The sequence below is a fragment of the Lynx canadensis genome, chromosome B2 (genome assembly GCF_007474595.2).
Source record: "Lynx canadensis isolate LIC74 chromosome B2, mLynCan4.pri.v2, whole genome shotgun sequence".
Classification (NCBI taxonomy): domain Eukaryota; kingdom Metazoa; phylum Chordata; class Mammalia; order Carnivora; family Felidae; genus Lynx; species Lynx canadensis.
In genome coordinates this window covers 101,007,660-101,033,804 of record NC_044307.1, presented here as the reverse complement: position 1 = coordinate 101,033,804, position 26,145 = coordinate 101,007,660, and the positions used below count along the sequence as shown (strand labels likewise).

At 36.7% G+C, this 26,145-nt stretch overlaps 1 protein-coding gene and 1 non-coding gene across 5 annotated transcripts in view; one reads left to right on the top strand and one right to left on the bottom strand.

Annotated features, from left to right (window-relative positions):
• Positions 1 to 26,145, top strand: part of REV3L (REV3 like, DNA directed polymerase zeta catalytic subunit) — a 177,383-nt gene that overhangs the window by 30,305 nt on the left and 120,933 nt on the right. For all 4 annotated transcript variants that reach the window (XM_030316171.1, XM_030316170.1, XM_030316172.1 and 1 more), the window contains exon 2: positions 25,472 to 25,661. In XM_030316171.1, coding sequence (XP_030172031.1) covers positions 25,472 to 25,661 — 190 coding nt within the window. The remainder of the gene's footprint in view (positions 1 to 25,471; positions 25,662 to 26,145) is intronic.
• LOC115515107 lies at positions 6,258 to 6,362 on the bottom strand. Its single transcript, XR_003969170.1, has one exon. It is a non-coding gene; the product is annotated as a U6 spliceosomal RNA (small nuclear RNA).

The window sequence follows — 26,145 nt, the reverse complement described above, 5'->3', positions numbered from 1 at the left end:
GAAATCTCTCAGATCTTCACTGCGTGGTACAGACAGTTCTGTCTTTTCTTCCATTCCCTGCACACACATCTTCTCTGCAGGGTTCTTTCCACCTGCCTTTGACTCTCACTTGCCATGGTATTAATCCTGGCTTTAACTCAACATGACCTTTCAGCTCCAGTCCTTATACTATGTAATCAGATTACCTATTTATGTAAATGGCCTGGAAAAGCCAGAAAATTAGTATTAATCTTGGGTAGGCAGAGTTCAGTAGTGACATGATTAATATTACAATTAAAGTTTTTTTTAATGAAAAATATTTATATATTTTATGTGAGAAATATCAACCTATGAACTCTAACTAGAATAATAACTCACATAATACTCAATAAGCACGATGTTTGTCCCATGGTAGCTCAGACATTTTGCTTCTTTTTTGATATCTAAATAATATTCATCTATAAACATTTTCAGAGCATATATTATGTACCAGGCACTATCCAAGACAAGCGTGATAAAAAAGAGCTTATATTCTAGAAAAGAGCTTATACTCTTATACAGCCCTGAGAACCAAATCCAGTTGTAAGTAAAGTTTTACTGGATCACAGCCCTTTCCATTCATTTTCATATTGTCTGTAGTTGCTGTTGTGCTTCAGAAGGATAAGGATAGGGGTGCCTGGGTGGCTCAGTTGGTGGAGCGTCCAACTCTTGATTCTGACTTGGGTCGTGACCCCAGGGTCATGGGATCAAGCCCTGCATTGGGCTCCATACTAAGTACACAGTGCTCTCCGTCTCTCTTTCTCCTCTCCAAAAAAAAAAAAAAAAAAAAAGATGGAGAGAGATATGGATACTTGAAGAGACTCTATGGCCTACAAAGCCTAAACAATTTACTATTTGTCCTGTTAGGGTAAAAGTTGACCAACCCCTGGCATAAGGTGATTATAAATATAAATATTTTTTAATATCAAAAGTTTTGGCTTCTTTTTGTTGTGGCAAGACCTTTTTTATCTGGTCTTAGACTTTGACCAGAATGAATATTTAGAGAGAAGTTAAATTAGGGGCACCTAGGTGGCTCAGTTGGTTAAGTGTCCGCCTTTGGCTTAGGTCATGATCTCATGGTTCATGAGTTCGGGCCCAGCTGTCAGTCTCTGTGCTGACAGCTCAGAGCCCAGAGCCTCCTTCAGATTCTGTCTCCCACTCTCTCTCTGCCCCTTCTCCGCTCATACCCTGTCTCTCTTTCAAAAAATAAATAGGGGACACCTGGGTGGCTCAGTCAGTTGGGCGTCCTACTTCTGGACAGGTCATGATCTCACTGTTCTTGAGTTCAAGCCCTGCATTGGGCCTTGTGCTGACAGCTCAGAGCCTGGAGCCTATTTCAGATTCTGGGTCTCCCTCTCTTTCTGCCCCTCCCCTCTCATGCTCTGTCTGTCTCTCTCAAAAATAAATAAATATTAAAAATAAATAAATAAACATTAAAAGAAAAAGAAAGCAGTTAAATTATTTTCCTCAAGTACTGACGTTAGAAGTTCTTGGTTCGCTTGTTTCTTCCTTTCCCTGTTTTTCTTTCTTTCCCTTTTTCTTTCTTCCACTTTCCCTTCTTTTCCCTCTTTTTCTTTCTTTCTTTTTCCTTCCTTCCTTCCTTCCTTCCTTCCTTCCTTCCTTCCTTCCTTTCTTTTCTTTTCTTTTTTCTTTTCTTTCTCTTCTCTCTCTTTTCTGTCTTTTAGAAGTTCTTTGTTTCATTCATGAAGACCATATTGTTTTGTCTCTTAACTTCTGGATGGATTTGAAATATCTCATATAAGGGCATCTGGGTTTACTGGTGATTCAGAACACATGTGATGTGGTATTTGGCAAGAGGTTAAAGGCCAAGTGTTGCAACCACCCACATAACAAACCATGAAGTGTTTTCTGTAATTTTAGCAGTAAAAACATTTTTTCTTTCTTGTAGTGTATTAAAACAAAAAGAAATATGCTTTGAGATGGTTGGTATAGTTGAAAATTAACCTGTTTTCAAATAAACACAGAAACTCTGGGAATACCATCTAAGTCTAAATGTGCTTTTGTGAGGTTAGTAATCAGTATGTAGTTCCTCTGTGTTCATGGTTGCTGTTAAAGAAGTCTTTGACAGATTTGCATGAAGTTATTCACCCTTCAAGTCTCTTACTATAAAAAGAATAGGTCTGTTATTCATTTTTAATGTGTGCCTATCTCTTTAAAATGCCATAGCCACTAATCTCAATATCAAGTACTAGATTCTTCTCCTGCTTCATAGTAGGAGTTTCCCACTGAAGAGAATCTAAGAAAGAAAAAGTAAGGAGTCCCTTTGATTTGGGGAGTTTTTATAACAAGGTTAACAATCCACCCCAGTTTGCTTGGGACGTTCCTAATTAATACTAGCATAATTAATAATAGTTCCCCCCCTTTATTCTGAAAAATCCCAGTTTAGATGACAAATTATATGGTTACCCTATTTATTCTATAATCATATTGACCATTGAACAGCTGAATCTATTAAAATTTAGTGTTTAACTCGCTTCTGCATTTATTCTGATTCTAAATCTTGCAGGAGAGTTGGTGATTGATGGCTGTAAGATAACACAGTTGTTAAAGTGAAATTTAACTCGTACACAGGCTCATCTGATAGTGGGAACCTAGATTCTGTGTGCCTCTAAGGTTCAAAATAATTTGAATCCCCACTGCTAAAAATGAACTTTTTGTGTAATGTTTACGGACTTCCTCAATCTCTTTTTCAATCTGCTTTTCTAGGCTTTGCTTTTCTTTAATTTTATTTATTTATTTTGAGAGAGACAGAGACAGTGTGAGCAGGGGAGGGGCAAAGAGGGAGGGAGAGAGAGAATCCCAAACAGGCTCTACACTGTCAGTGCAGAGCCAGATGTGGGGTCAGAACTCACAAACCGTGAGATGGTGACCTGAGGCAAAACCAAGAGTTGGACTCTTAACCGACTGAGCCACCCAGGCGCCCCTCTAGGCTTTTCTTTTCTTATTTTTGTCTCCCATTACTATGAACCCTATATTCCGGCCCCACTTATATACTTGGATTTTCCTGAATATATCCTATACTTTTTCCTAATTTCTATACCTTTCATATATTATTCCTTCTGTTTTTTTTCTTGCTTTACCTTTTTCTGTCTTTGCCTATTAAATTCTTGCCCATCTAAAGCTCAGTGTAAATAGCACTTTGGTGAAATCTTTTTTGCCACATTCCTATTCTGAATAATTTCTCTTTTCTCTAGGTTCCCTGGGCATTTTGTTTGCCACTTCTGTAATGTTTTATATGTGTCTTTGTGCCCCAAACCCTATCCCGAGTTGGGGATGGGGCAAGAGACTATATTTAATTCATTTTAAAATCCATATTACCTATAAAAAACCATTTATGTACTATGTGTTCAGTAAAAATGTATGGTTGATAGTTTATTCTAATTTCCGTACAATAGGCAAGAAAATATTTTTATTTTTATTTTTTTTATTTTTTTTTTTTTAAATTTTTTTTTCAACGTTTATTTATTTTTGGGACAGAGAGAGACAGAGCATGAACGGGGGAGGGGCAGAGAGAGAGGGAGACACAGAATCGGAAACAGGCTCCAGGCTCTGAGCCATCAGCCCAGAGCCTGACGCGGGGCTTGAACTCCCGGACCGCGAGATCGTGACCTGGCTGAAGTCGGACGCTTAACCGACTGCGCCACCCAGGCGCCCCTGTAAGCATAATTTTAATAATCCAGTTTCTAAATTTATTTACTACCTTTAATTGTCTTTATTTTACCTGCATTCTTAACACTTTTTTTTTTTTTTTTTTTTTTTTTTTTAACATTCAGATAGAAGTATATTCTCATCGACACTTTAACTGGGACCAAAAGTTTCCATTTTTCCTTCCCTTCCAAGGCAATTTGCTGTGTTCCAAGAGTTTATGTTCTTTTCTCATTTCTGTCTTATTATCTCCAGTTAATTCTGGGAGATGATGGGATGATCAGTTGCCTGACTACCTAGGTTGGTTCTGTGGATTAATCATTGCCTTCCGTAAATCTCCCTTATTTTGGCCACTATATTTCTAGGGAAAGAAATAGGATGTAAATTATTACATTCTCTGCCAGTTGAGGAAAGTATGCCTTAAACATTAACCTACTTTGTAAAATTTTTCTAATAGCAAAAAGGAAAAATGAGCAGGTAACATTACAGGCCTGGCATTTTTTTTTCTTTCAAGTAAGCTTAATTTCATTATACGTGGAGTCCAGCTGTTTAGACATGTTATCTTGGCTATATCAAAAATTTCAATTAAAGTAGAAGTTCACAGGAATTTTCAAAACCTAAAGCCAAAAGATGAAGCCATATTCTAAACAGCTGTCTCTGCCATAGCTGTTAATAATGAAACCATCATTTGTCCTTGATCTAGTGACTGGCATTGGGAAGTTTTGTTATAGAGTTTTATATTCACCACTCTGATTACATCTTAAATGTTTCATTTTCTTCACTTAAAATAATAATTGAATTTTATTTCATATAAATTATGAGCTAAGGGTTGTGGCTTATAAATGAAATAAGATAAATCAGTTGGTCTCATGTACCTTATTCATGTCATAGACTAAGTTCTTGGGCCATCATATGTATGGTAGATTAGGTCTAAAGTTAATCTGTTCTCATGTTAGGAAAATTAGGATAATAATCCCTAACTTGTGGGAGCATTTCAAATTAAAATAGCATCTACATGTGCTCAGTACTTCAAGGTGCACTTTATACTTCACCATGTTCTTATGAGATGGATGTTGTTTTGGAATACCTGAGAGCTCTAGAAACCTATTAGAGGGGAACCATACAGTGGAACTTACACCAAATATAATAGATCCATAGATCCGTTCATATCTTCTGAGGAAGAGACCTCAAATTTTCCATTACTTCATGTTAAGCAAGTTCATTGAGATTGGGCCAAGATACAGGGTATGTATGTTTGGGGCAATAGAGGAGGTGATGGGACAACCCAACCTAATGGCAGTCTCCCTCTTGGTGGTCTACTTTTGACCCTTCAGTCTATGGCAGTGACTTAAGGTCATGTTGAATGGTGCTACCATAAACTTTCATCATTAGGGGAAAGTAGTAGCATCTCATGCTACAGAAAAATTATCATTCTTAGATCAGAATTAGTCAGTTGTAATTTGAGAAGGAGCTTAAAGATTATGGGTTGAAGAAGAACTGTCTTTTATGTTATGTTTTAAGGAGAGATAGATTGATGGATTTTCTAAGTAGGGAATTAAAAATGGATGATTTGGCAGACTTGAGAGACTCAGAAGGCTAAAAATTGCTTACAAATGTTAGAATTAGGAGAGTATTCTTCTTGGTAGTTAATAAGTTTAAACTGAAGACATTAGTGAATATACAAATTACTTTCCTGTAATTGACTGAAGATAAGGTAAATGTTTAAGAGATATTTGAGAAATGCCAGGTAAATTTGAAATCAGCATTGGCAGAAGTAAGGATTAGGAAGGAGCATGGATTATGGAAGAAATGTCAGTGTTGTCACCTGTACAGATAGATATTCTTAAAGATTTAAAAATATTTGATTCAATAACCTTTTAATTTTGGATATTTTTCATTTCCTACTAAGAATTTATTGAAAATTATCACAGTGATTTTTTAAAAAAATATTACATCTGTGATGTGATTATATAGGTATTTCCTTATAAATCACTAAATTTATATGATAAAAAATATATCCCTACAGTTTTTGTTGTTATTTTAAAAATTTGTTTGAAGTGGTGCTTTTGTAAAGTGAAAAGAACACCACACTAAGGATCAAGAGTTTATAGTACTTGTGGTTCTGAAGTCCTTGGAATTCTTCTCATCCAATTAACTGTGTGACTTTAGGCACTTTGAATCTCTTGTCTCATATATAAAATGGGTAAACAAACTGATACATCCATAGAAGAAGTTACTTGGGAACAACAAAAAGGAATGAATTACTGATACATGTGACATCCTGGATGAATATTAACATCACAGTGCTGGGCAAAAGGATTCAGGCACAAAAGAATATTATACAGTGTGATTGCATTTTTATGAAGTGCTAGACAAAACTATTGTGAAAAATCAGACCACTGATTGCCTCAGAGGAAGTGGGGATTGACTGAAAAGCAGTACAAGGGAATTTTGGAGGTGATGAAAATGGAAAATGTTCCATAACTTAATAAAGATACACACATTTGTCAAAATTAATAAGGTATAGTTATTGTGAATTTCATTATCTGGAAAATTTACCACTCCTCCCCCCTACAAAGGAAGAATAAACAAATTTGCCAATCATCCTTGCACGGTGGGCCATGCTAATCTTCTCTGTATCATTCCAATTTTAGTATAGGTGCTGCCGAAATGAGCACTAAACAAATACTTTGAATTTTAGTCAGTATATGTGCTTTTCTTAGTGGTAGTAGGTAGTAGTTCTAAAACTACTTTTTATGTTTTTTAGGATTATGCAAACGAATAAATATATTAGGAAAATAAAAGCCAGGTTTCTCACTGTTGGACAAGAGAAAAACATGGATATAGGGACAGCTAGAATGTCTCTGGGGTGTTGGGTTGGATTTGGAGGTAGGAGTATGAACTGTTTTTACCATATGCAGAGAAGGATAGATGGATAGAGAAATATGGGATGTGTGTGTATGTATATAAATATATAAACTTCTCAGTGCGGTGCTTAGAGGTTCTAGAATTAATGATACCCCCCATAGCAATGAGTATACTTTGTATCCACATCTTGATTTCTAAACAATATTCTCCACTAAAAGTAACCAAGACTCCCTTGAGAAAACTACAAGATGAATCTGGAACATCTTATTGTTCCAGAAAATAAAGTGTACAAGGAATGATGGAAAGACATCAAAAGGGCGTAAAAATTCTGGTTTCCACTCAGACATGAAAGAAAAGTCACCACTCTTGTCCTTAAAACAGGAACAAAGTTGAACAAACTAAAAGGCAACAATTCTTCTTAGATACATCAGAGAACTGAGGTCACAGAGTAAACTAATGCCCCCCAAACTGGGGAGACAGGTGAATACAAAGAATCACAGCTTGCTGGGAGCATAAGCTAATGTAAGTAGGAAGTGGTAGGAGAACTGTAACTGATGACCAGCCAGAAGCTGAGTGTGGATTAGCTTGATAGTTAAAAACTCCTGGGGTCCAGTTTTAGGAGGGCTCCCCACTCTTTTGTAAGTTTTTCCTCCACAAGCTCCACCAGGTTCTCACAGTTAAGATTGGGGATACAGTTATTTCCTCATGCTTCCAGCAGGAGAGGAGTAGTCACCATGTTGCAGTATGCTCACAGCATTCTGTTCTCTCCTTGCCCAAAGGGGAAACTCCCAGAACCTAACCAACTTGGGGAAATCAACTTCCTCTCTAGTCTTGCTGTCTCTTCTAAGAGGGGAAAAAAGACAGGCACTTTCAAAAGCACTCTAAAAGACTCAGACCTCATCATAGGGTTATGGAATACTTCCCTTCCCCCTACATTTTACATCAACAGGGCTCCTGTGTAATAATAAGGGATTACAGATTAAAGAACTATGAGGCTTGCACTTTAAGGAGTTTCTAGGGAAACCCAAAGACAACAAGGAGAGATAAAAACAAGGACCTTAGGGGGACCTGGGTGGCTTATTTGGTTAAGCGTCTAACTCTTGATTTCAGCTCAGGTCATGATCTTATGGTTCATGAGTTTGAGCCCCACATTGGGCTCTGCGCTGACAGTACAGAGCCTGCTCGGTATTCTCCCTCTCTCTCTCTGCCCCTCCTCTGCTTGTGTGCTCTCTCTGGCTCTCTAAATAAATAAACTTAAAAAAAAAAAAACCCACAGGACGTTTGAGGAAATTTTATACAGTAAATACAGCCTAATTCCTAGTGAGATATAGCAGAGATTTTGGAATTATCAGAAGGTGAATTTAAACTATGATCAATATGCTTAAGGCATCTAATGGAAAAGGTGTACAAAATGTAACATGTAAGAACAGATGGGTAATGTGAGCATTGGGATTGAAATCGTAAGAGAGAATCAAAAGAAACTACTAGAAATCAAAAGTACTGTAACAAGTGAAGAATGCCTTTTGTGGGCTGACTCATCAGAAAGAGGAAGGAGCAAAAGAAATATTTGAAGTAATAATGGCTGAGAATTTTCCAGAATTAATGACAGACTCCAAACCACCAATCCCGGAAGCTCAGAGGACACGAAATATGCCAACTACCAAATCTACACCTAGACATATATACAAACTGCAGGAAACCAAAGACCAGGAGAAAATCTTGAAGGAAGCCAGAATGGGAAGAAACACCTTACCTATACAGGAAGAAGGTTAGGAATTACTTTGGAGTTCTCTTCACAAACCATACAAGGAAGAAGAGAGAAGAGTGAAGTGTTTAGTGTTGAAAGAAAAAGATCAACAACCTAAAATTCTGTATACATTGAAATTATCTTTCAAAAGTGAAGGGAAATTAAAAAGTTTCTCAGACAAAAACTGAAGAAATCTGTTGCCAACAAGAACTGTTAACTTGCCTTGCAAGAAATGTTAAATTCTTCAGAGAAAAGGAAAATTAGAGAAGGAATAAATGAAGGTAAAATAAAACCTTTTGTTTTCTTATTCTTAATTGATGTAATAGGGAAGTTCAAAACATAGAAACAATGTATTGGGTGATTACAGCTTATAGATAAGTGAAAATAGGTAGCAATGTTATAAGGGGCAGGAGAGAAGAATTTGGAATACTGTTTTAAGGCACTTACCCATGAAAGGCAGTATAATGTTATTTGACAGTGGAGGTAGTTTGGAATAAATGTATCCTACAAACTCTAAAGCAATCACTAAAAAAAATTCAGTTTTTCTTTTAATACTTTAAAGATGGTACTCCACTGACTTCTGGTTTGCATTGTGTTTGATAAGTTTGGCAATATGTTTTTGTCCAACACTTTGGAATTCTAATTTTCATGACTTATAACTGCCTTATTCAGGCCCCCAAGTAACCAATTTTATGCTTAGGAGAACTAATTGGCCTTATCAGTCTGGTACTATTAAGTAACTAAACACAGTCCTAAGAAAACTTCCATTTAATTCATATACAAAGTTGTGTGACATTTGGTGGGGGGGTGGTTTGAGGGTTGGGAAGAGGCTATGCTGCTTCTACTTTTTGACAGAGCTAATATTAAGTATGTTTGGTAGTTCAGTTTTATTGTTCTTAAGTAAAGTCTGAAAGTTTTACTGTCTGAAAAAACTTTCTTACATTGATAGTTCTTAATCTTTAACTTTTTATCTGTTTCTGGTAATGATCACATTAAGTAGAACATCTCTCTGTAATTTGACAACATATCATCATGTGATTGAAGGTTTAAAGTAGTATACTTAGTGCATGATTAAATGGAAATAAAGATATGTAAGTTGTGTTAGTGGCTAATGTTCATACGTCTCTCAATATATGCATGATTTCTGTGATGCAAATCTAGTAATTCATTTTAAAAGAATTTCTTTTAATGTTTATTTATTTTGAGAGAGACAGAGATAGCGCACGAGCAGGGGAAAGGCAGAGAAAGAGGGAGACACAGAATCTGAAGCAGGCTCCAGGCTCTGAGCACAGAGCCCAATGCGGGGCTAGAACTCACGAGATGTGAGATCATGACCTGAGCCTAAGTCAGACGCTCAACCGACCGAGCCACCCAGATGCCCTCCAATAATTCATTTTAATGTATGCATTGACTCTAATGGTATATACAGAATTAGATCTTCTTATTAGAGACCTCAAAAAAACAAAAACAAAAACAAACCATGACTATGGGTAGGTTAAAAAATTATACAAGAGCTTCATTCAGATACAGTTTTACAGATTTGCCTATTCATCCATGTTATACCATCTGTCAGTACTTCATTCCATTAAAATGGCTGAATAAACCATTGTATAGTTGTTCCACATGATATTTATCCATTTGTCAGTTGATGGACGTTTGAGTTATTACCACCTTTTGGCTATTATGAAAACTGCTACTATGAGCATTCATATACAAGTTTTTGTGTGGGTGTATGTTTTCATTTATCTTGGGCTATATAGCTATATATATATTTTTTTCATTTATTTTGGGCTATATATATATATATATAGCTATACACACACACACACACACATATACATCTATTCCTACATATATATACATAATATGTAGGAATATAATTGCTGGTCTTATGATAACTTTGTTTAATCTTTTGAGGACCTACCAATCTATTTTCCAAAGCAGCTACACCATTTAACATTCTTACCACTGGTATATGAGGTTTCTAGTTTCTCTGCAACACTTGTTATTGTCTGACTTTTTGATTATAGCTGTCTAGTGGTTGTGAAGTGTATTTCATTGTGGTTTTGATTTGCATTTCATTGATGGCTACTGATGTTGAGCATCTTTTCATATACTTATGGGCCATTCTTATATCTTCTTGGAGAAATGTCTATTCAGATTCTTTGTTCATTTTAAAATTGGGTTATTTGTCTTTTTAGTAATGAGTTGTAAGCCTTATCAAACATGATTTTTAAATCTCTTATTCCCTGTGTTGTCCTTTCACTTTCTTATATTTAGGTAAAATTCTCAGGTCCTTCAGTGTTCAGCTACCATAGTGTGGTTGTGCAGTTTAATAGATTTGCATGATTTAAATTACCTGTAATATTTTACTTATGTGTCCTTGAAAGAAAATTCAGGTATTTATATATACAAATTTGACTGCATAGTAGTAACTTTATCTTGGTTAGCTATTAATACTGTTTTATTTTTATTTACTTATTTATTTATTTCAAATGTTTATTTTTGAGGGAGAGCATGAACTGGGGAGGGACAGAGAAAAAAGGAGGGAGGACAGAGTGTCCAAAGCAGACTCCATGCTGACAGCAGTGAGCCTGATGGAGGGCTCGAACTCACAAACTGTGAGATCATGACCTGAGCCGAAGTCAGATGCTCAACCAACTGAGCCACCCAGACACCCCTGTTAATACTGTTTTAAATCACCAGAGGCAAATTTTCAGATATTAATCAGATTATTAATTTTACTTCAACACCTTGAATTACTTACCTTTCAATTGAAATACCACAAAGATTAATATGTGTGACCATACTGGCTGTAAAACATCTGAAACTAAAACAATATTTATTTTTTTCATTTTTTGTTTTTTTAAGTAGGCTCTACTCCCAGTGTGGGGCTTGAACTCATGCCCCTGAGATTAAGAGTCACATATTACCGACCGAGCCAGCCAGGCGCCCCAAAACAATATTGGTTTTATAAGCCAGAATTTTATTTTTAGCAAAAGCTAATAGACACTAGTTATTTTTATGACATTTAGTCTGAAAGGTACACATTTTCTTGGAGATTCTGCCTTGAAACCGCTGTTAGCAGTTTAACTTTCTAAGGCTAGACTTTTTAGAAAAATGTGATGATATACCATATTGTGTGATCCTTTAAGTAGTACCCAAACTGAGGTGAACAGTCACTGTGAAGGTCAAAGTAATTACTAGTTTCCTTTCTATGATAATAATTGCAAACTAAGTTACATATGAATTTTGGACATGTCATTTCATCACATTTTGGATATATTAATCATAAAAATATTTGTATGTTACATTTTATTGCTGGTTAGTTTACTGTTATTTATTAAGGAAAGTTGATCCTTAATTCAATCCCTTCTAGTCCCCTTGCAAATATGGGAAGGTAGGAGAACATTTTAAATATCTTTGTTAGGTTTTGAAAAGAAATTGTAAGGAGAAAAAAGCAGTCCAATTTTCTAGACTTAGTTGAAAGACATCGTATTTTGTTGGTTTTCCAACAACAAATTCTCAATTCTCTGACATCACCTGTGGGTGTCTTGTAATTCAGTTCAGTTATGACACTACTCAAAATTAGTGTAGACACCACAGGGTAAGGGATCAGCTCCACAAGACTGCCCCCACTTCAGATGCCAGCCATAAATGGATACCCAGGCTACCTGCACTTCTGCCGGGCCGATTACAAATTTGGGGGTTCTCTCAACCCTTCCTCAGGCTCAGTAAATTGCTAGAATAACATCTAGAACTCAGAACCCTATGTTTGCACAGTTTATTATAAAGTGTACACTGAATAGCCAGATGAAGACATACATAGGGCAAAGTTCAGAAGGGTCCTGAGCACCAACCAGGAAGCTTTCCCAAGCCTTCATTGTTCCAGAATGTCTGTTGAAGTTTCATTACACAGGAATGATTGATCGAATCACTGACTATTTATGATTGAACTAAATCATAAGTCCTTCTCTTCTCCCTGGAGGTGAGGTGGCAGATGGGGAAATGGGGTTGAAAATACCAATCCTGTAATGATATGGTTGATTCCTCGGGCAAGCAGCCCTCTGTTGTGAAGCCATCTAAAGAGCTCATCATGGGTCAACTCATTAGTATAAATTCCATTGTGATAGAAAGGGGTTCATTATTAATAACCAAAGATAGCCTATTGTTCAGGAAATACCAAGGGTTTTAGGAGCTCTGTGCCAAGAATTAGGCACAAAGACCAAATATATGTTGTTGTTTTTTCTTTTTTATCAAACCACACATGCCTACCCAACATGTATCAAATACCTACTGTATTCTAGGCTCTCTGCTAGGCATTGAGAGTAGGAAGAATAAGAAGACATGGTACATGGTGTTCAAGGAACTCATGCTGTAGGTATGGAGACAAAGACAGTGAAGTTGTATCTTAGGTGGGAATTAGGTTTTGAAGCAAACGTATGAGATTAAAACCTTTTATAGGCAGAATTTCCTTGACAATCGCTTAAATTGCATGAATTCTATCACACTATCTTTTAATAAATCCAACGGCTTAAATTTCCTTATATATTGACATAGGGGCACCTGGGTGGCTCATTCGGCTACACATATGACTCTTGATTTCAGCTCAGGTCATGATCTCATGGACAATAACCTCATAGACACTAATCACTTTTCTTCAGTTGAGCTCTAGTTGAAAGAGTTGATCCCCAATCAGGGCCATGTTTTATGAAAACTGAACTGTATCTTTTTTTTTTTTTTAAGTTTGTTTATTTATTTTGAGAGAGGGAGGGGCAGAGAGGGAGAAGAGAGAGAATCTCAAGCAGTCTTGGTGCTGTCAGTGCAGAGCCCAACGTGGGGCTCAATCCTGTAACCATGAGATCATGACCTGAGCCAAAATCAAGAATTGGACACTTAACCAACTGAGCCAACCAGGTGCCCCTGAACTGTATCTTTTAGACAGAATCACACTTACTTAGTTGCCTCTTTCAATAGGAGATGCTTCCATTTTAGAAGTACAAAGGAACTGAAACAAAATAAGGAATTATATAAGGATTTATATACCCCATCTCATGGTGCTAGATCATAAATTTATTAACTGGGCACACTGCACCATTTAGTTGTGTTCTCCTATTCATTCACTTTGTCTCTTTCTCTCCCTACGTGAGTCTCTTCCCATACCCCTTGATCCCTTCCTACCCAAGTAAATAAAATGCATATATGATGTGATTCTACTGTATATAAACATACCTGTCACATAAGGGCATAATAGATTTATATATCATATAAATTCCTTAATTATTCACATAAATAAGGAAACAAGTCATACACTTTTGTAGGTAGAAGAGGGTGCGTATACTTGAAATACTTGCTATTTCAAATAAGTAATAGCAAGTATTTCAAGTATATCTCTCCAGCCAGGGAGCTGGCTCTTAATAGATGCAGTTATAGTATTTTCTATCTAAATGTTTTTTGTGTTTTTCAGAAAATACTTTACATCAAACTTTTCTTCTATTTCCTCAGTGATGATTCTTCTGGTTATGGAGTACGTTAATTAATTCAAGGATGTATATTGAGCATGTTTGAGACATGGCTGAGACAAAAGATTCTGGTCCTCAGAGTTTTTTCTTTGGCTTGTGATGCTTCTATAAGTTGTCTTCATTTTGCGTAGTACTCAAATTGTACTGGTGAATGTAAAGTGGGAATATTGATCTTCCCCAGTGAGTTGAGAGCTGTAGGGCAAGATATGTATGTCCTTCAGCCACCTACCGGTTCTGAGTAGTTTTACACCTCCCATTTTGCTGTTTGTTTTCTCTGTCTTATGCTCTTTTGTTGTTTTATTCCTCCATTACAGTCTTCTTTTATACTAAATAGATATTTTCTAGTACATTTTAATTCCATTTCCCTTCCTTCCTTCCTCTCTCCTCCTATCTCTCTCCCTTTCTTTCTCTTTCTTTTAGTTATTTTCTTTATGGGTATTACAATTAACATCTTAATAAGACACTTTAGTTTGGATTAATCCCAATTTAATTTTCATACAGGCATACCTCAATGTACCTCACTTTGTTGTGCTTTGCCAATACTGTGTTTTTTACAAATTGAAGGTTTGTAGCAACCCCGCATCAAGCAAGTCTATCAGTATCATTTTTCCAATGGCACTTGATCACCTGGTGTCTGTGTCATATTTTGGTAACTTGCAGTATTTTAAACTTTGATTATTCTGTTTGCTATGGTGATGTGTGATCAGTGATTTTGACTTGCTAAAACCTTAGATGATTGTTAGCATTTTTTACCAAGAAAATACATATTTTTTAAATATTTATTTATTTTTGAAAGAGTGCAAGCAGGAGAGGAGCAGAGAGAGGGTGACAGAGTATTTGAAGCGGGCTCTGTGCTGACAGCAGGGAGCCCGATGTGGGGCTTGAACTCATGAACTGCGAGATCATGACCTGAGCTGAAGTCGGATGCTCAACCAACTGAACCACCCAGGTGCCCCAAGAAAATATTTTTTAATTAAAGTGTGCACATTGTTTTTTCAGACATGATGCTATTGCCCACTTAACAGACTACAGTATAGTGTAAATATAATTTTTAGATGCACTGGGAAACCAAAAAATTCTTTGACTCACTTTATTGCATTATTTGCCTTATTGCAGTGGTCTGGAACTGAACCCACAATATCAGTATACCTGTAGTATATGAAAACTTTGTTCCATTATAGCATCACTTATGCAGATTACATCATTACACATTATAAACCTCTCGACACAATTTTATAATTATTATTTTATGCACCTGTCTTAAGGTCTTAGGTAGCAGAAGGAAAGAATTATAAAAATAAGTGTTTATTATCTTTTTTATTTACCTATGTAGTTACCTTGACTGGTACTCTTTATTTCTTAGTGTGGATTTAAGTTACTGCCTATTGTCTTTTCATTTTAGCCTGAAATGAAATTTCCTTTAATATTTTTTGCAGGTCAGGTCCGCAAGTGACAAGTGCCCTTAATTTTCAATTAGCTGGGAATATCTTGATTTTTTCTTCCTTCTCATCTCACCTAGGTCTCCTTTGTTTTCACAGGGTAGTTTCGCTAGTTACAGAATTTTTGGTTAACAGTCTTTTTTTTTTTTTTTCATCACTTTGTTTTATCCCTCTGGCCTCCATGGTTTCTAATGAGAAGTCAGCTTTTAATCTTACTGAGGAAATTTTGTACATGATGAATTGCTCTTCTTTTGCCACTTTTCTTTTTCTTTTCTTTCTTTTTTTTTTTTTTTTTTTTTTATTTATTTTGAGGGGTGGAGGGACAGAGAGAGAATTCCAAGCCAGCTCTGCACTGACAGTGCAGATGCGAGGCTTGAACTCAAAACTGTGAGACCATGACCTGAGCCAAAGCCTGATACTTAACCAGCTGAGATCCAGGTGCCCCTCTTTTGCCACTTTCAAGATTTTCTCTTTGTTTTTTGGCAGTTTGGTTATGATACATCTTGGCATGGATCTCTGAATTTCTCCTGCTTGCAATTTACTAAGGTTTTTAGATAATCAGATTAATGTCTTCCATCAAATTTGGGAATATTTTTGCCATTCTTTTTTCAAATATTCTTTCCATCCTTTTCTTTCTCTCTTCTGCTGCTGAAGCTCATATTATGTATATGTTGGTATCCTTGATGGAATCCCATAGATCTCTGAGGCTCTGTTAATATTTTGTCATTCTTTTTCTTTTTTGTTCCTCAAATTAGCTAACCTGTCTTCAAGTTCATGGATTCTTCTGCCAGTTCAAGTATGTTCTTGACCCTCTTTAGTACAATTTTCATTTCTATTGTACTTTTCAACATCAAAATTTCTGATTCTCTTTTATAATCTCTTTCTATTCATTTATATTTTCTATTAGGTAAGACATGATTCTCAAACTTCCATTTAATACTTTAGACACAATCTCCTTTTATTCTTTGGAATATTTTTAATAGCTGGTTTGAAGTCTTTGTCTAGTAAGACGAACGTCTGGGCTTCTTCAGGGACAGTTTCTATTAACTTCCTTTTTCCCCCTGTGTGTGGGCCATGCTTTTCTTTTTCTTCGTATGTCTTATGTTGAAACTAGATGTTTTGAGTAATATGACAGTTAAGGAAGTCATATTCCTCCCTAACCCCATGGTTTGTTTTTGCTCTGTTGTTGGTGATGTTGTTTGTTTCTTTAGTGACTTTTCTTTTTCAACGTTTTTTTTTTGTTTTTTTTTTTTTTTTTTTTGGGGACAGAGAGAGACAGAGCATGAACGGGGGAGGGGCAGAGAGAGAGGGAAACACAGAATTGGAAACAGGCTCCAGGCTCTGAGCCATCAGCCCAGAGCCCGACGCGGGGCTCGAACTCACGGACCGCGAGATCGTGACCTGGCTGAAGTCGGACGCTTAACCGACTGCGCCACCCAGGCGCCCCTTTAGTGACTTTTCTGAGTTAATTCTGTACAGTCTCTGTTCTTTGAAGTCCCTGTTCAGCTAACTTATTGGTCAGAATTTCCTTTAAATGTCTTGAGCCAATAGGTCTCCTTCCAGCTTTTGTTGAGGGGCTCTATATGCGTGTGTGTTGGTGCAGAGCCTCAAGGTCAGCCAGGATTGAAAGATTAGGGCTTTCTCAGCTCTTCCTGAGCATAACTCCACACATATACATAGCCTTATGAATTCCCAGGACTATACTACACCTTTCAAGTTCTTATGGACATTTCAGTCCTCAGTTTTTCCTTTTAAGCTTTTTTGTTTAGCCTTTTGTTAGCTGCAACTAGTAAACCCCCCTCAGGCAACTGTAATGTTAAACAGTTGCTGCTGATTGTTTTCCACAGTATGTTGCAGACGGAACTGTCTGTACACATGGAGTGAGCTCTGCGTCTGATCAAATAAAGACAAGTCCTGAGAATGGAGCTTTTCATTTTCAGTGAGCTGCCAGGCAGGTCAAATAGTGACAATTTTCTGGTAATCGGGCTTTTGGGGAACTATAAATCTGTTTTCTTTTCTGTAGTTGCAAAGCTTTGGTTTTCAAGGCTGCTCTGGAGCTGAGGAGGGGAGGGGATTGGATTAGGGCAAGTTAGAATACCACAAAGCTTGCTCTTCTTGCTAAGATTCAACTGGTTTTCTTGCATAAACACTCCTTGGACTGTCACCAGCTTTTTAGGTAATTTCCAAAGGGCTGAAAAAAGTTGATTTTGACAGAATTTGCCAGTGTTCTTGTTGCTTTTATGGAGGGGAGTGGGTTTTTAAAGGTTCTTCCTCTGCCATTCTGGAAGTGTCTCTTGCCATTTCTACATACTGTTATCTGCCTCCTGCTTCCAGTCGCTGATACAGCCCGTCATTGCTTATGTTTCTCTTATACATTTAAGTTTTTTTAAATTTTAATGTTTATTTATTTTTGACAGAGAGAAAGAGAGAGAGACAGAGCATGAGCAGGGGAGGGGCAGAGAAAGAGGGAGACACAAATCTGAAGCAGGCTCCAGGCTCCAAGCTGTCAGCACAGAGCCCGACGCGGGTCTCGAACTCACAGACCGTGAGACCATGACCTGAGCTGAAGTTGGACACTCAGCCGATGAACCACCCGGACGCCCCTCTCTTACACATTTCTAATGAGCCCTTGGAACTTTCTGGTTCCATGGCTAATACGCTTGCCTGGCAACCCTCTCAGGGGCTCATTCTCTCATATCCCAACCACATAGATCAAAATCTTTTATTTCCTCCTTTTTTTTTTTTAATTTTTTTTTTCTACGTTTATTTATTTTTGGGACAGAGAGAGACAGAGCATGAACGGGCGAGGGGCAGAGAGAGAGGGAGACACAGAATCGGAAACAGGCTCCAGGCTCTGAGCCATCAGCCCAGAGCCTGACGCGGGGCTCGAACTCACGGACCGCGAGATCGTGACCTGGCTGAAGTCGGACGCTTAACCGACTGCGCCACCCAGGCGCCCCTATTTCCTCCTTTAAATACGAGTATTCCTCAAGTTTCTGATCTATGCTCCTTCTCTTACCTATGCGTTCTCTTGGGCATTTTTTACCCATTATTCGGACTCCCAAATCTGTCTTCTTCTCTAGCTCAGATCTCTCTCTCAAGCTCTTTATCTTTGTACCTAATTGTGCTTAATGTAAATCTCCATTTGGAAATTCTATCAACATGTAAAATTCCACAAGTTAAAAATAGAAATCAGCCTACTGTTCTTTCTTAGTTTTCTTTGAAAGACATTCACATCAGTCCAGTTGGCTAAACCAAAAACTTGCCTCATCTTTGATTCTTTTACCCTACTCCCAAATTCTAGTCAGTTACCTCTGAATTCTGTGCCCTAAATCCATCTTGATGTTTTCTCCATCTCTACTGACTTTCTCTCCTGAATTACTTCAACAGCCTCCTAAACAGATTTTCCTATTAAAGTTCTGTCCCTAGCTTTCGCACAATGTGTCCACAAGGAAACTTTATAAAATGCAAATCCACACAGGTCACAGAATCTACACATGCCCACATATACACACATACACACTTTGCCTTTCTCCCCATTGAACTTTTTGCTTCTTCCTGGCTACATTTTTCTTATTCCCAGACCACCTATGTTCTTACTTGCTTTCAGACTTTTGTACGTACTGCAACATTCTTTCTCACTTTGCTCTTTTTGTTACTTACTCTGGGAAGCCTTTCTATATTCTCACAAATCTGAGTTAGATACTTTTTGATACTGTAATTGCCTGTTTACTCATCTTTATCTCTGAGTAGAATGTAAAAAGTTCATGAGTTCAGGGACTGTGATTATGAGCAGCCTGTGGTCTAGCACCTGACATTGGCCTTTCACAAAGTATTTAAAGAACAGAGAATTTATGCCTACATTTATGAATGAAGAAACCAGTGACGCTTGGGTGGCTCAGTCAGTTGTGTCCAACTCTTGGTTTAGGCTCAGCTCATGATCTCATGGTTCATGAGATTGAGCCGCGTCAGGCTCCACACTGACAGTGCAGAGCCTGCTTTGTATTCTCTCTCTCCCTCTCTCTGCCCCTCCCCTGCTCATGTGTGTGTGCATGTGCACTCTTCAAAATAAATAAACTAAAAAAAATAAATGAGGAAACCAATCGTGTTTAACACTGGAAATACAAAGATATATTAGACAAGTGTGTAAATAAAATAGGCCTTTGAAACATCTGGTGTTTGAAAGATACAGTTCTGTTATTAATGTAGGATTGATAACTTAAAGCCAGTGATTCTAAATAAAGCCATGTATAATTTAGTTGAAGAAATAAAATGGCATTAATAAATGTGAAACCCCAAAGCATTATTTACAAATGAAAGGAGAAAATGAAGAGAAAGTGTCAGGAAGTTATATATGTATGCCCTTTGTATGGTTAATGATAATACTTAGGGTTTTTTTTTTTTGTTTTTTGTTTTGTTTTTTAATTTCTGAGTCATTTAGAAGTAGACGACTTCTTCCTGCCTTTTTCTTACACAAACTGTATATTTAGAAAATCTCCATAAGCAAAAAGAAAATAAAATCTTTATCTCATTTAATGTTTTATATATATATATATATATATATATATATATATATTAATAATTGAAGTAAACCTGAATATTACCTGAAGTAAATATAAACATCTCTTCATGCCAGGAAACATACTTCTACACCATCTGTTGCTGAAGTTGGCACACTTTTTTTCTGTAAAGGGCCATACAGTATATATTTTAGGCTTTGCAGGCTTGGTCTCTGTTGCAACTTCTCAACTCTGCCTGTTAGCAAAGCAGCAATAGCCCATTCCAAATAAATTTATTGGTGTGTTCCAATAAATTTGTACTTACAAAGACAGTAAGCAGGAATTGGTATAAGAGCCATAGATCTATGATAGAGATACATCATAATTAATCTATTTTTGGAAGTTTATATTGTCTTCAATTTTTTTTTTTTTACTATTGGTAATACTGTCTTAGCATCTTAATATATATTTATTTATTTTAATGCTTATTTATTTTTGAGAATGAGAGAGAAAGTGTGAGCAGGGGAGGGGCACAGAGAGAGCAGGGGCAGAGGATCTGAGGCAGTTTCTACACTGACAGCAGAGAACCTGATGTGGGGCTCGAAGTCACAAACTATGAGATCATGACCTGAGCTGAAGTCGGATGCTCAACTGTGACTGAGTCACCCAGGCGCCCAAGCATCTTAATATTTAAATGTTCATGTATATTCTTAATTTTTTTAGGATAAATTCTGAAAATGTAATTTCTAGAGCTAAGAGTACTTAAGATTTTTTTTTCTTAGATGGTAATGGGTGATATAACATTTGCTTTCTGTGACTAAGTTTTGCTTTGTTCATTTTGTGGTTTTGTGGGAATGGGGAAAAAAAGATGGAGTGAAATTTTAGAAAGAAGCAAAGAAAGACTGCTTGGAGGGAAACAGATTGAGGTAATTACAGTGATATAAAACTTAAAAAGAGATATTCCAAAAAGAAAATATGAAAAATTCCATAAATACACATTTTCCTGTTCACATACCAAGTTTTTCTGTTTGATAGCTCTGTAGAGTTTTGTTTAAAATCTTGTGTATATTGAGTTTGAGATTTGGGAGATGGGTTGCAAGTTACAAAATAAGCATTTCTTATTCAGTCTCCTAGGATACTCTTAGGCCAGCATGATTTTGATTGTGGTGACCAGTCAGCTTGTTTTAAAAAGAAAAGAGAAAACATAAGCTTTTCTGTTCTGGATGATGAAGTCTAATCAGTTGGAGCAGGGATTGGCAAACTACTATCCATGGACCAAATTCCTCCCGCTGCCTGTTTTTGTAAATGAAATTTTGTTGGAACAACACAGCCATGCACATACTACTGTCTGTGGCTGCTTTCAGGCTACAGTGGCAGAGTTAAGTAGTTATATCAGACACAGTATGGCCCGTAAAGCCTAAAATATTTACCATTTCCCACTTGACAGGAAAAAAATTGCGGACCTCAGAATTAGAGAAAAGATACATGGTAGTTTTTCTGTTTATCAAAAATGGATCTACAAAAAAATATAGGTAATTTTGCTATGGATAAACTAAGATTTTATGCACAATTTAATTAAGAGACCAAATCTAGGCACTTAAAATATAGAAGACAATGTGGGAAAATGACATAAGAAATGTTGGAATACAGAGGACTTAATATTTGGTGTACTTCTAAGTTCTGTAAAAGATTAGCTTCACAGTGCCCGAGTACTCTGGCTGTTACAGAGACACCTACCTTTGTTATAGAAGCCCTACTTACACAGAGTTGGAAAGTAGCCAGCTCCACACAGTTTTGCCATGGTGTCTAAAAGCCAGCAGTTATGCTGTGACAAGTTTCTGTGGAGCTTTCCTGAAACATCTTTATTGCACTTTCTGAATTAGGCAACATCAGTCAAATTGCAAAGTCCAAACTCTTAAAAAATTTTGAAACCTGTATGTATGCGTGTGTGTGTGCGCGCGCACACACACACACACACACACACACACACACGCTTATTCTCCAAATGGCAGTCTTTTTTCCTACTGAGTTTGCTGCTTTAATTCAGTTTGACATGACAGTAAGAGGGGACATTCAGAAATTAGAGATACAAAGAATGCCGGTTGCTTGCTTTCTTTGGGTACATATGTTACTTAGAAATAGCTAATACTTTAAACAGTTTAAGAATCCCAAATCATTTAGCAGGGTTTCAAAATAGCATAGTTTTCACTAGTTTTATAAAAGCATTCTTAAAAGAATCCTGTGTATGGAACTCTTTAGAGTATAGTGAAAAGGCCTCTGTATTGAAGATGCAAGTTCTTGTCTACAGCCATACCTCCCTGAATGCGTCCAGTCTCGCCTGAAGTTGCAAGTTCTTAACTAGGCAACTAACTAGATTTTGAAAAAATCCTAAGTGCTCAGTACCAGCTGCCTACCTGTGGACTTAATTTATGAGAGAGAAGCCACTGACTGAATGCTGAAGGCACTGATTTTAGGGTGTTTTTCTCATAGCTGAATCTGATCCTAACTGATGGGGGTGGGGCAGAATAGTTTATCTCCAAGGGACTTTACATATGTGTGGCCCCACACATTTGCGTGGGGTAGAGCTGATGAAGGGAAATCTATAGAAGTTGTCTGTACCTTGTCAAGATAAAGTAATACAATTACAGAATTACAAGTTTTACAATAATAAAAGACCTACTGTTGCCAAACAAATTGATTAACACATTCATTTTTACACATTTGTTTTTCCTTGCTTAACTTTTTGAACTTATTTTGTCTTGTTTCTCCTCATTTTCTTTTCTATGATAGTCGTTCTATATTAGAGCCATCAGTGCAATGCCAAGAATTCTTTCTGCTGTGGTTGTTCTTCAGGAGGTTATTCTTGAGCAAGAGTGGTAAGGCACAGAGTCATCCCTAGCTTCTGGAGAACCAGAGGGGAATACATCCGTGTTGATGTAGTGACTACAGTGTAGCATGGGACTTTGGGTTATTCGGGGCAGGAAAGAGCAGTAAGCGAGGACTCACCCCAACACCCATGTCCCCCGGTAACTCTGTAATCCTTAGTTGTATCAAAGTCCCTCTGTTTTTATAGATTCCTTTTTTCAGATACTCAAGGCTTTTATACCATTCCTCTCCTCAACTAATAAATCTATTTAGCTAAGGGATTGTTCATCATTTAATAAATATTTATTAAGCACATATTATGTGCTCTCTGCTAGATCTTGGGGATATTATGATCTTTCAACCACACTACCAGCTCCAAAGAAGTTTCAAATGAGAGATAAGGAAACAGGCGTTTACATTACAAAATAAGAGCTTAAGAGTTAAGGGAGCCAGCATTAACTTTTTAAAAAATTGATGGGTATTGAGGAGGGCACCTTTTGGGATGAGCACTGGGTGTTGTATGGAAACCAATTTGTCAATAAATTTCATAAAAAAAAAAAAAAAAATTGAACCAGCATGGTTAAATGAAAAGAGCATTGATTTTAGATTTTATTGATGTGCTTTTAAATTTTGATTCAATTACCTAATAGGTATGTGATTTTGGGAAAATAACCTTTGTGATACTTGTAAGGTTGTTGTATGTTTTAGAAATAAATACACGTAACGCACTTAGTTCAGTGCCTGCTAAATAAATCATTTCTTTTTTCCTAAATCATATACCTAAGTTTCAAAGCCTATAAATAGATAATTGTTCTGGCCCCTACTTCACAGGAGATGGAAAAGTGGGAATTAAAAAAAAAAATTCTATGACCTTTGAATATCCTACCTGTAAAGAAACTTGGTAGAAATCAGATTTTATAATCATTCCTTGTAAAATTTATCTAAATTTCCATTATTGAGATATAGAGACTATAAAATTAATACCTTAAGAGCTTACAGAATTGCTTATAAAATACACTGTTACACTAAATATGTAACCACTGGTCTTAGATTTGCCAGCTTAGAAGAGGATACTTCTGTCTCTACCTCCCTTACCCCCACGGTGTAACATCCCAGTTGCTCTTAACCAAATTGAGGTTTATATCTTGAATGGTAATAGTTCTAACATTTTTTCATGAGATGTTTAAAAAGCATTCAAGTAGATCATCAGTAAACTATTTAAATATGTTTTTAAATACTCAGAATTTGATTTTTTTCTATTTGAAGAATTAAAAAACTGCAATATTTAGGAAATAGTACCATGTTTGAAATGAAACAAAATAGGCACTGAATTTGCTTTTAACTGAAAGGGTTTTTTTTCTATTTCTTTGAGGTTAAATTAAGCAGCATAACTGCTGCTAAAAATAGAAAGTGGTCTAACAGCAATGCAATTTGTAATTGTTCAAAAGTGTGGAAGTTGGTAGTTGAAATTCGAATTCCACACTTGTGAGGCTATAGGTCTTATTCCATTGTGTGATTGTTCTTTCCAGTTTTGCTATGCTGTATGTAATAACTGTTCCAGATTTATTTGTTAAGTCTGTTGTAGCCGTACCTTAAAAATAAGATAAGCTGATGTTATTTACTATAGAAAGTATGAAATACAACAGAATATAGAACTATTTTCTGGGTATTTTATATAAATCATTCTGAATTATAAATAGGAAATAGTAAGCAAACAAATAGTTACTTTCCTACCAAGAAAGAAAAAAAATCTCAGTGAAGCAGAGTAGGGTAAGGGGTGGGGGAGAAACCAGGGCTTATGTTGGCAGGGCAGTGCAGGGATAGTGAGTGACAGCCTGAGGAGAAAAATGGATATGTTCTTCCATCACTGCCATTCTCTCTGTTTGAAATAGACAAATGGCATGTACCCAAGGGGAGCTAGGGACAGTGCTCTGAGGATAGGAGCCACTTCTGTACAGCCCTGCCAAATTCATGAGCGTAATGGTGCATCTGTTTTTTGTTGCTGCTGTTGTTACTTAACCTTGTCATGGATACATTACTGTTTCTGTGGCACTTCTTTCGTGGGTTGTTACTCATACTACTTTCTTTATCATGGCTGTGCTGGATTTTCTGTTGGCAAGTCCGCACCATTTACCCCTTCTGCACCTTGCCTGATACAGTGGCTTCCTGGGAAGTGTACATGCTTGTTTTTTCATCTCTCATTGTGTCTACCCCTGTCCACCAAATGTGCAGTTTAGATATCCAGAAGTCTATTATAGACAAATGATATATTTTTGTCTTTTTTGGTTTTGTTTTCTAATAGCAAAATTTCATTTTTACCCCTCCCAAACTCCCCTCCCCACCCTTAATAGCAAAATTCCACATACTGGAACTGCTTTTATCCTCTGAACAGCAAACGTTCAGAGTAGTCTGTCTCAGGAAAGTCTCTGGTTTGAAAACATTTATGCCAAGACAGATATTCATTGATTTATTTAATGAACTTTCAGTGACTTTTTATAAGGTTCATAACACTGTGCTAAGTGGTATTATTATAGGGCAATTCAGTGAAGTATATAAAGCTAGTTAGATTGTGAGGGTAAAATATTCAAATGTTTTCGCCAAAACTATTTAAATCATACTGGAATGCTTATGTTTATAAAATGCTTCTAAATGTTCTGTTGTAAAATGTAGGTGTAAAATGTAAAAAATAGGTGGCTTTAATTATACGTTAATTTTCTTCAACTGTTAGTTATCCTAGGTAAGCCGTGTTGTCATTAGAATGTTTAAATGACTTGCATTCTGTGCTTTGTAATGTTAAAAATTTTAAATGTATCTCAAGACTAAACTTTATAATGTGTTACATTTTAGGTCAGAAGACATGTCTTCATCTACATGGCATCTTTCCTTACCTCTATGTGCCATACGATGGTTATGGACAGCAGCCAGAAAGCTATCTTTCTCAGATGGCATTCAGTATCGACAGAGCACTTAATGTGGCTTTAGGCAATCCATCTTCCACTGCTCAGCACGTGTTCAAAGTGTCATTAGTATCAGGAATGTAAGTATATGTTAACATCTTTTTAAATTTTTATGTTTTTAGTACTAAGTAAAAGAAAAGCTATCTGATTTAAAGATACTGTTTATTTTTCTTCTACTTCTAATGGGAGTGGGGCGAATTTTATGTTGTAACTTTAAAAAAATTTTTATTAATGCTTATTTTAGAGAGGTGCAAGCACACACACGAACAGTGGAGGGGCAGAGAGAGAGGGAGACAGAGAATCCGAAGCAGGCTCCAGGCTCTTAGCTGTCAGCACAGAGCTCGACATGGGGCTTGAGCTCCCAAACTGTGAAATCATGACCTGGGCCAAAGTCGGATGCTTAACTGACTGAGCCACCCAGGCGCCCCTATGCTGTAACATTTTAAAGTAAATTTTTGTTGCAGTGAAAGATAGATGGTTAACAGTGATTCTTGTTTTAACCTTTTCCATTTCTACACTTCTTAGACCTGTAGAAATTCATGTAATTTATTCATCAAATACTTA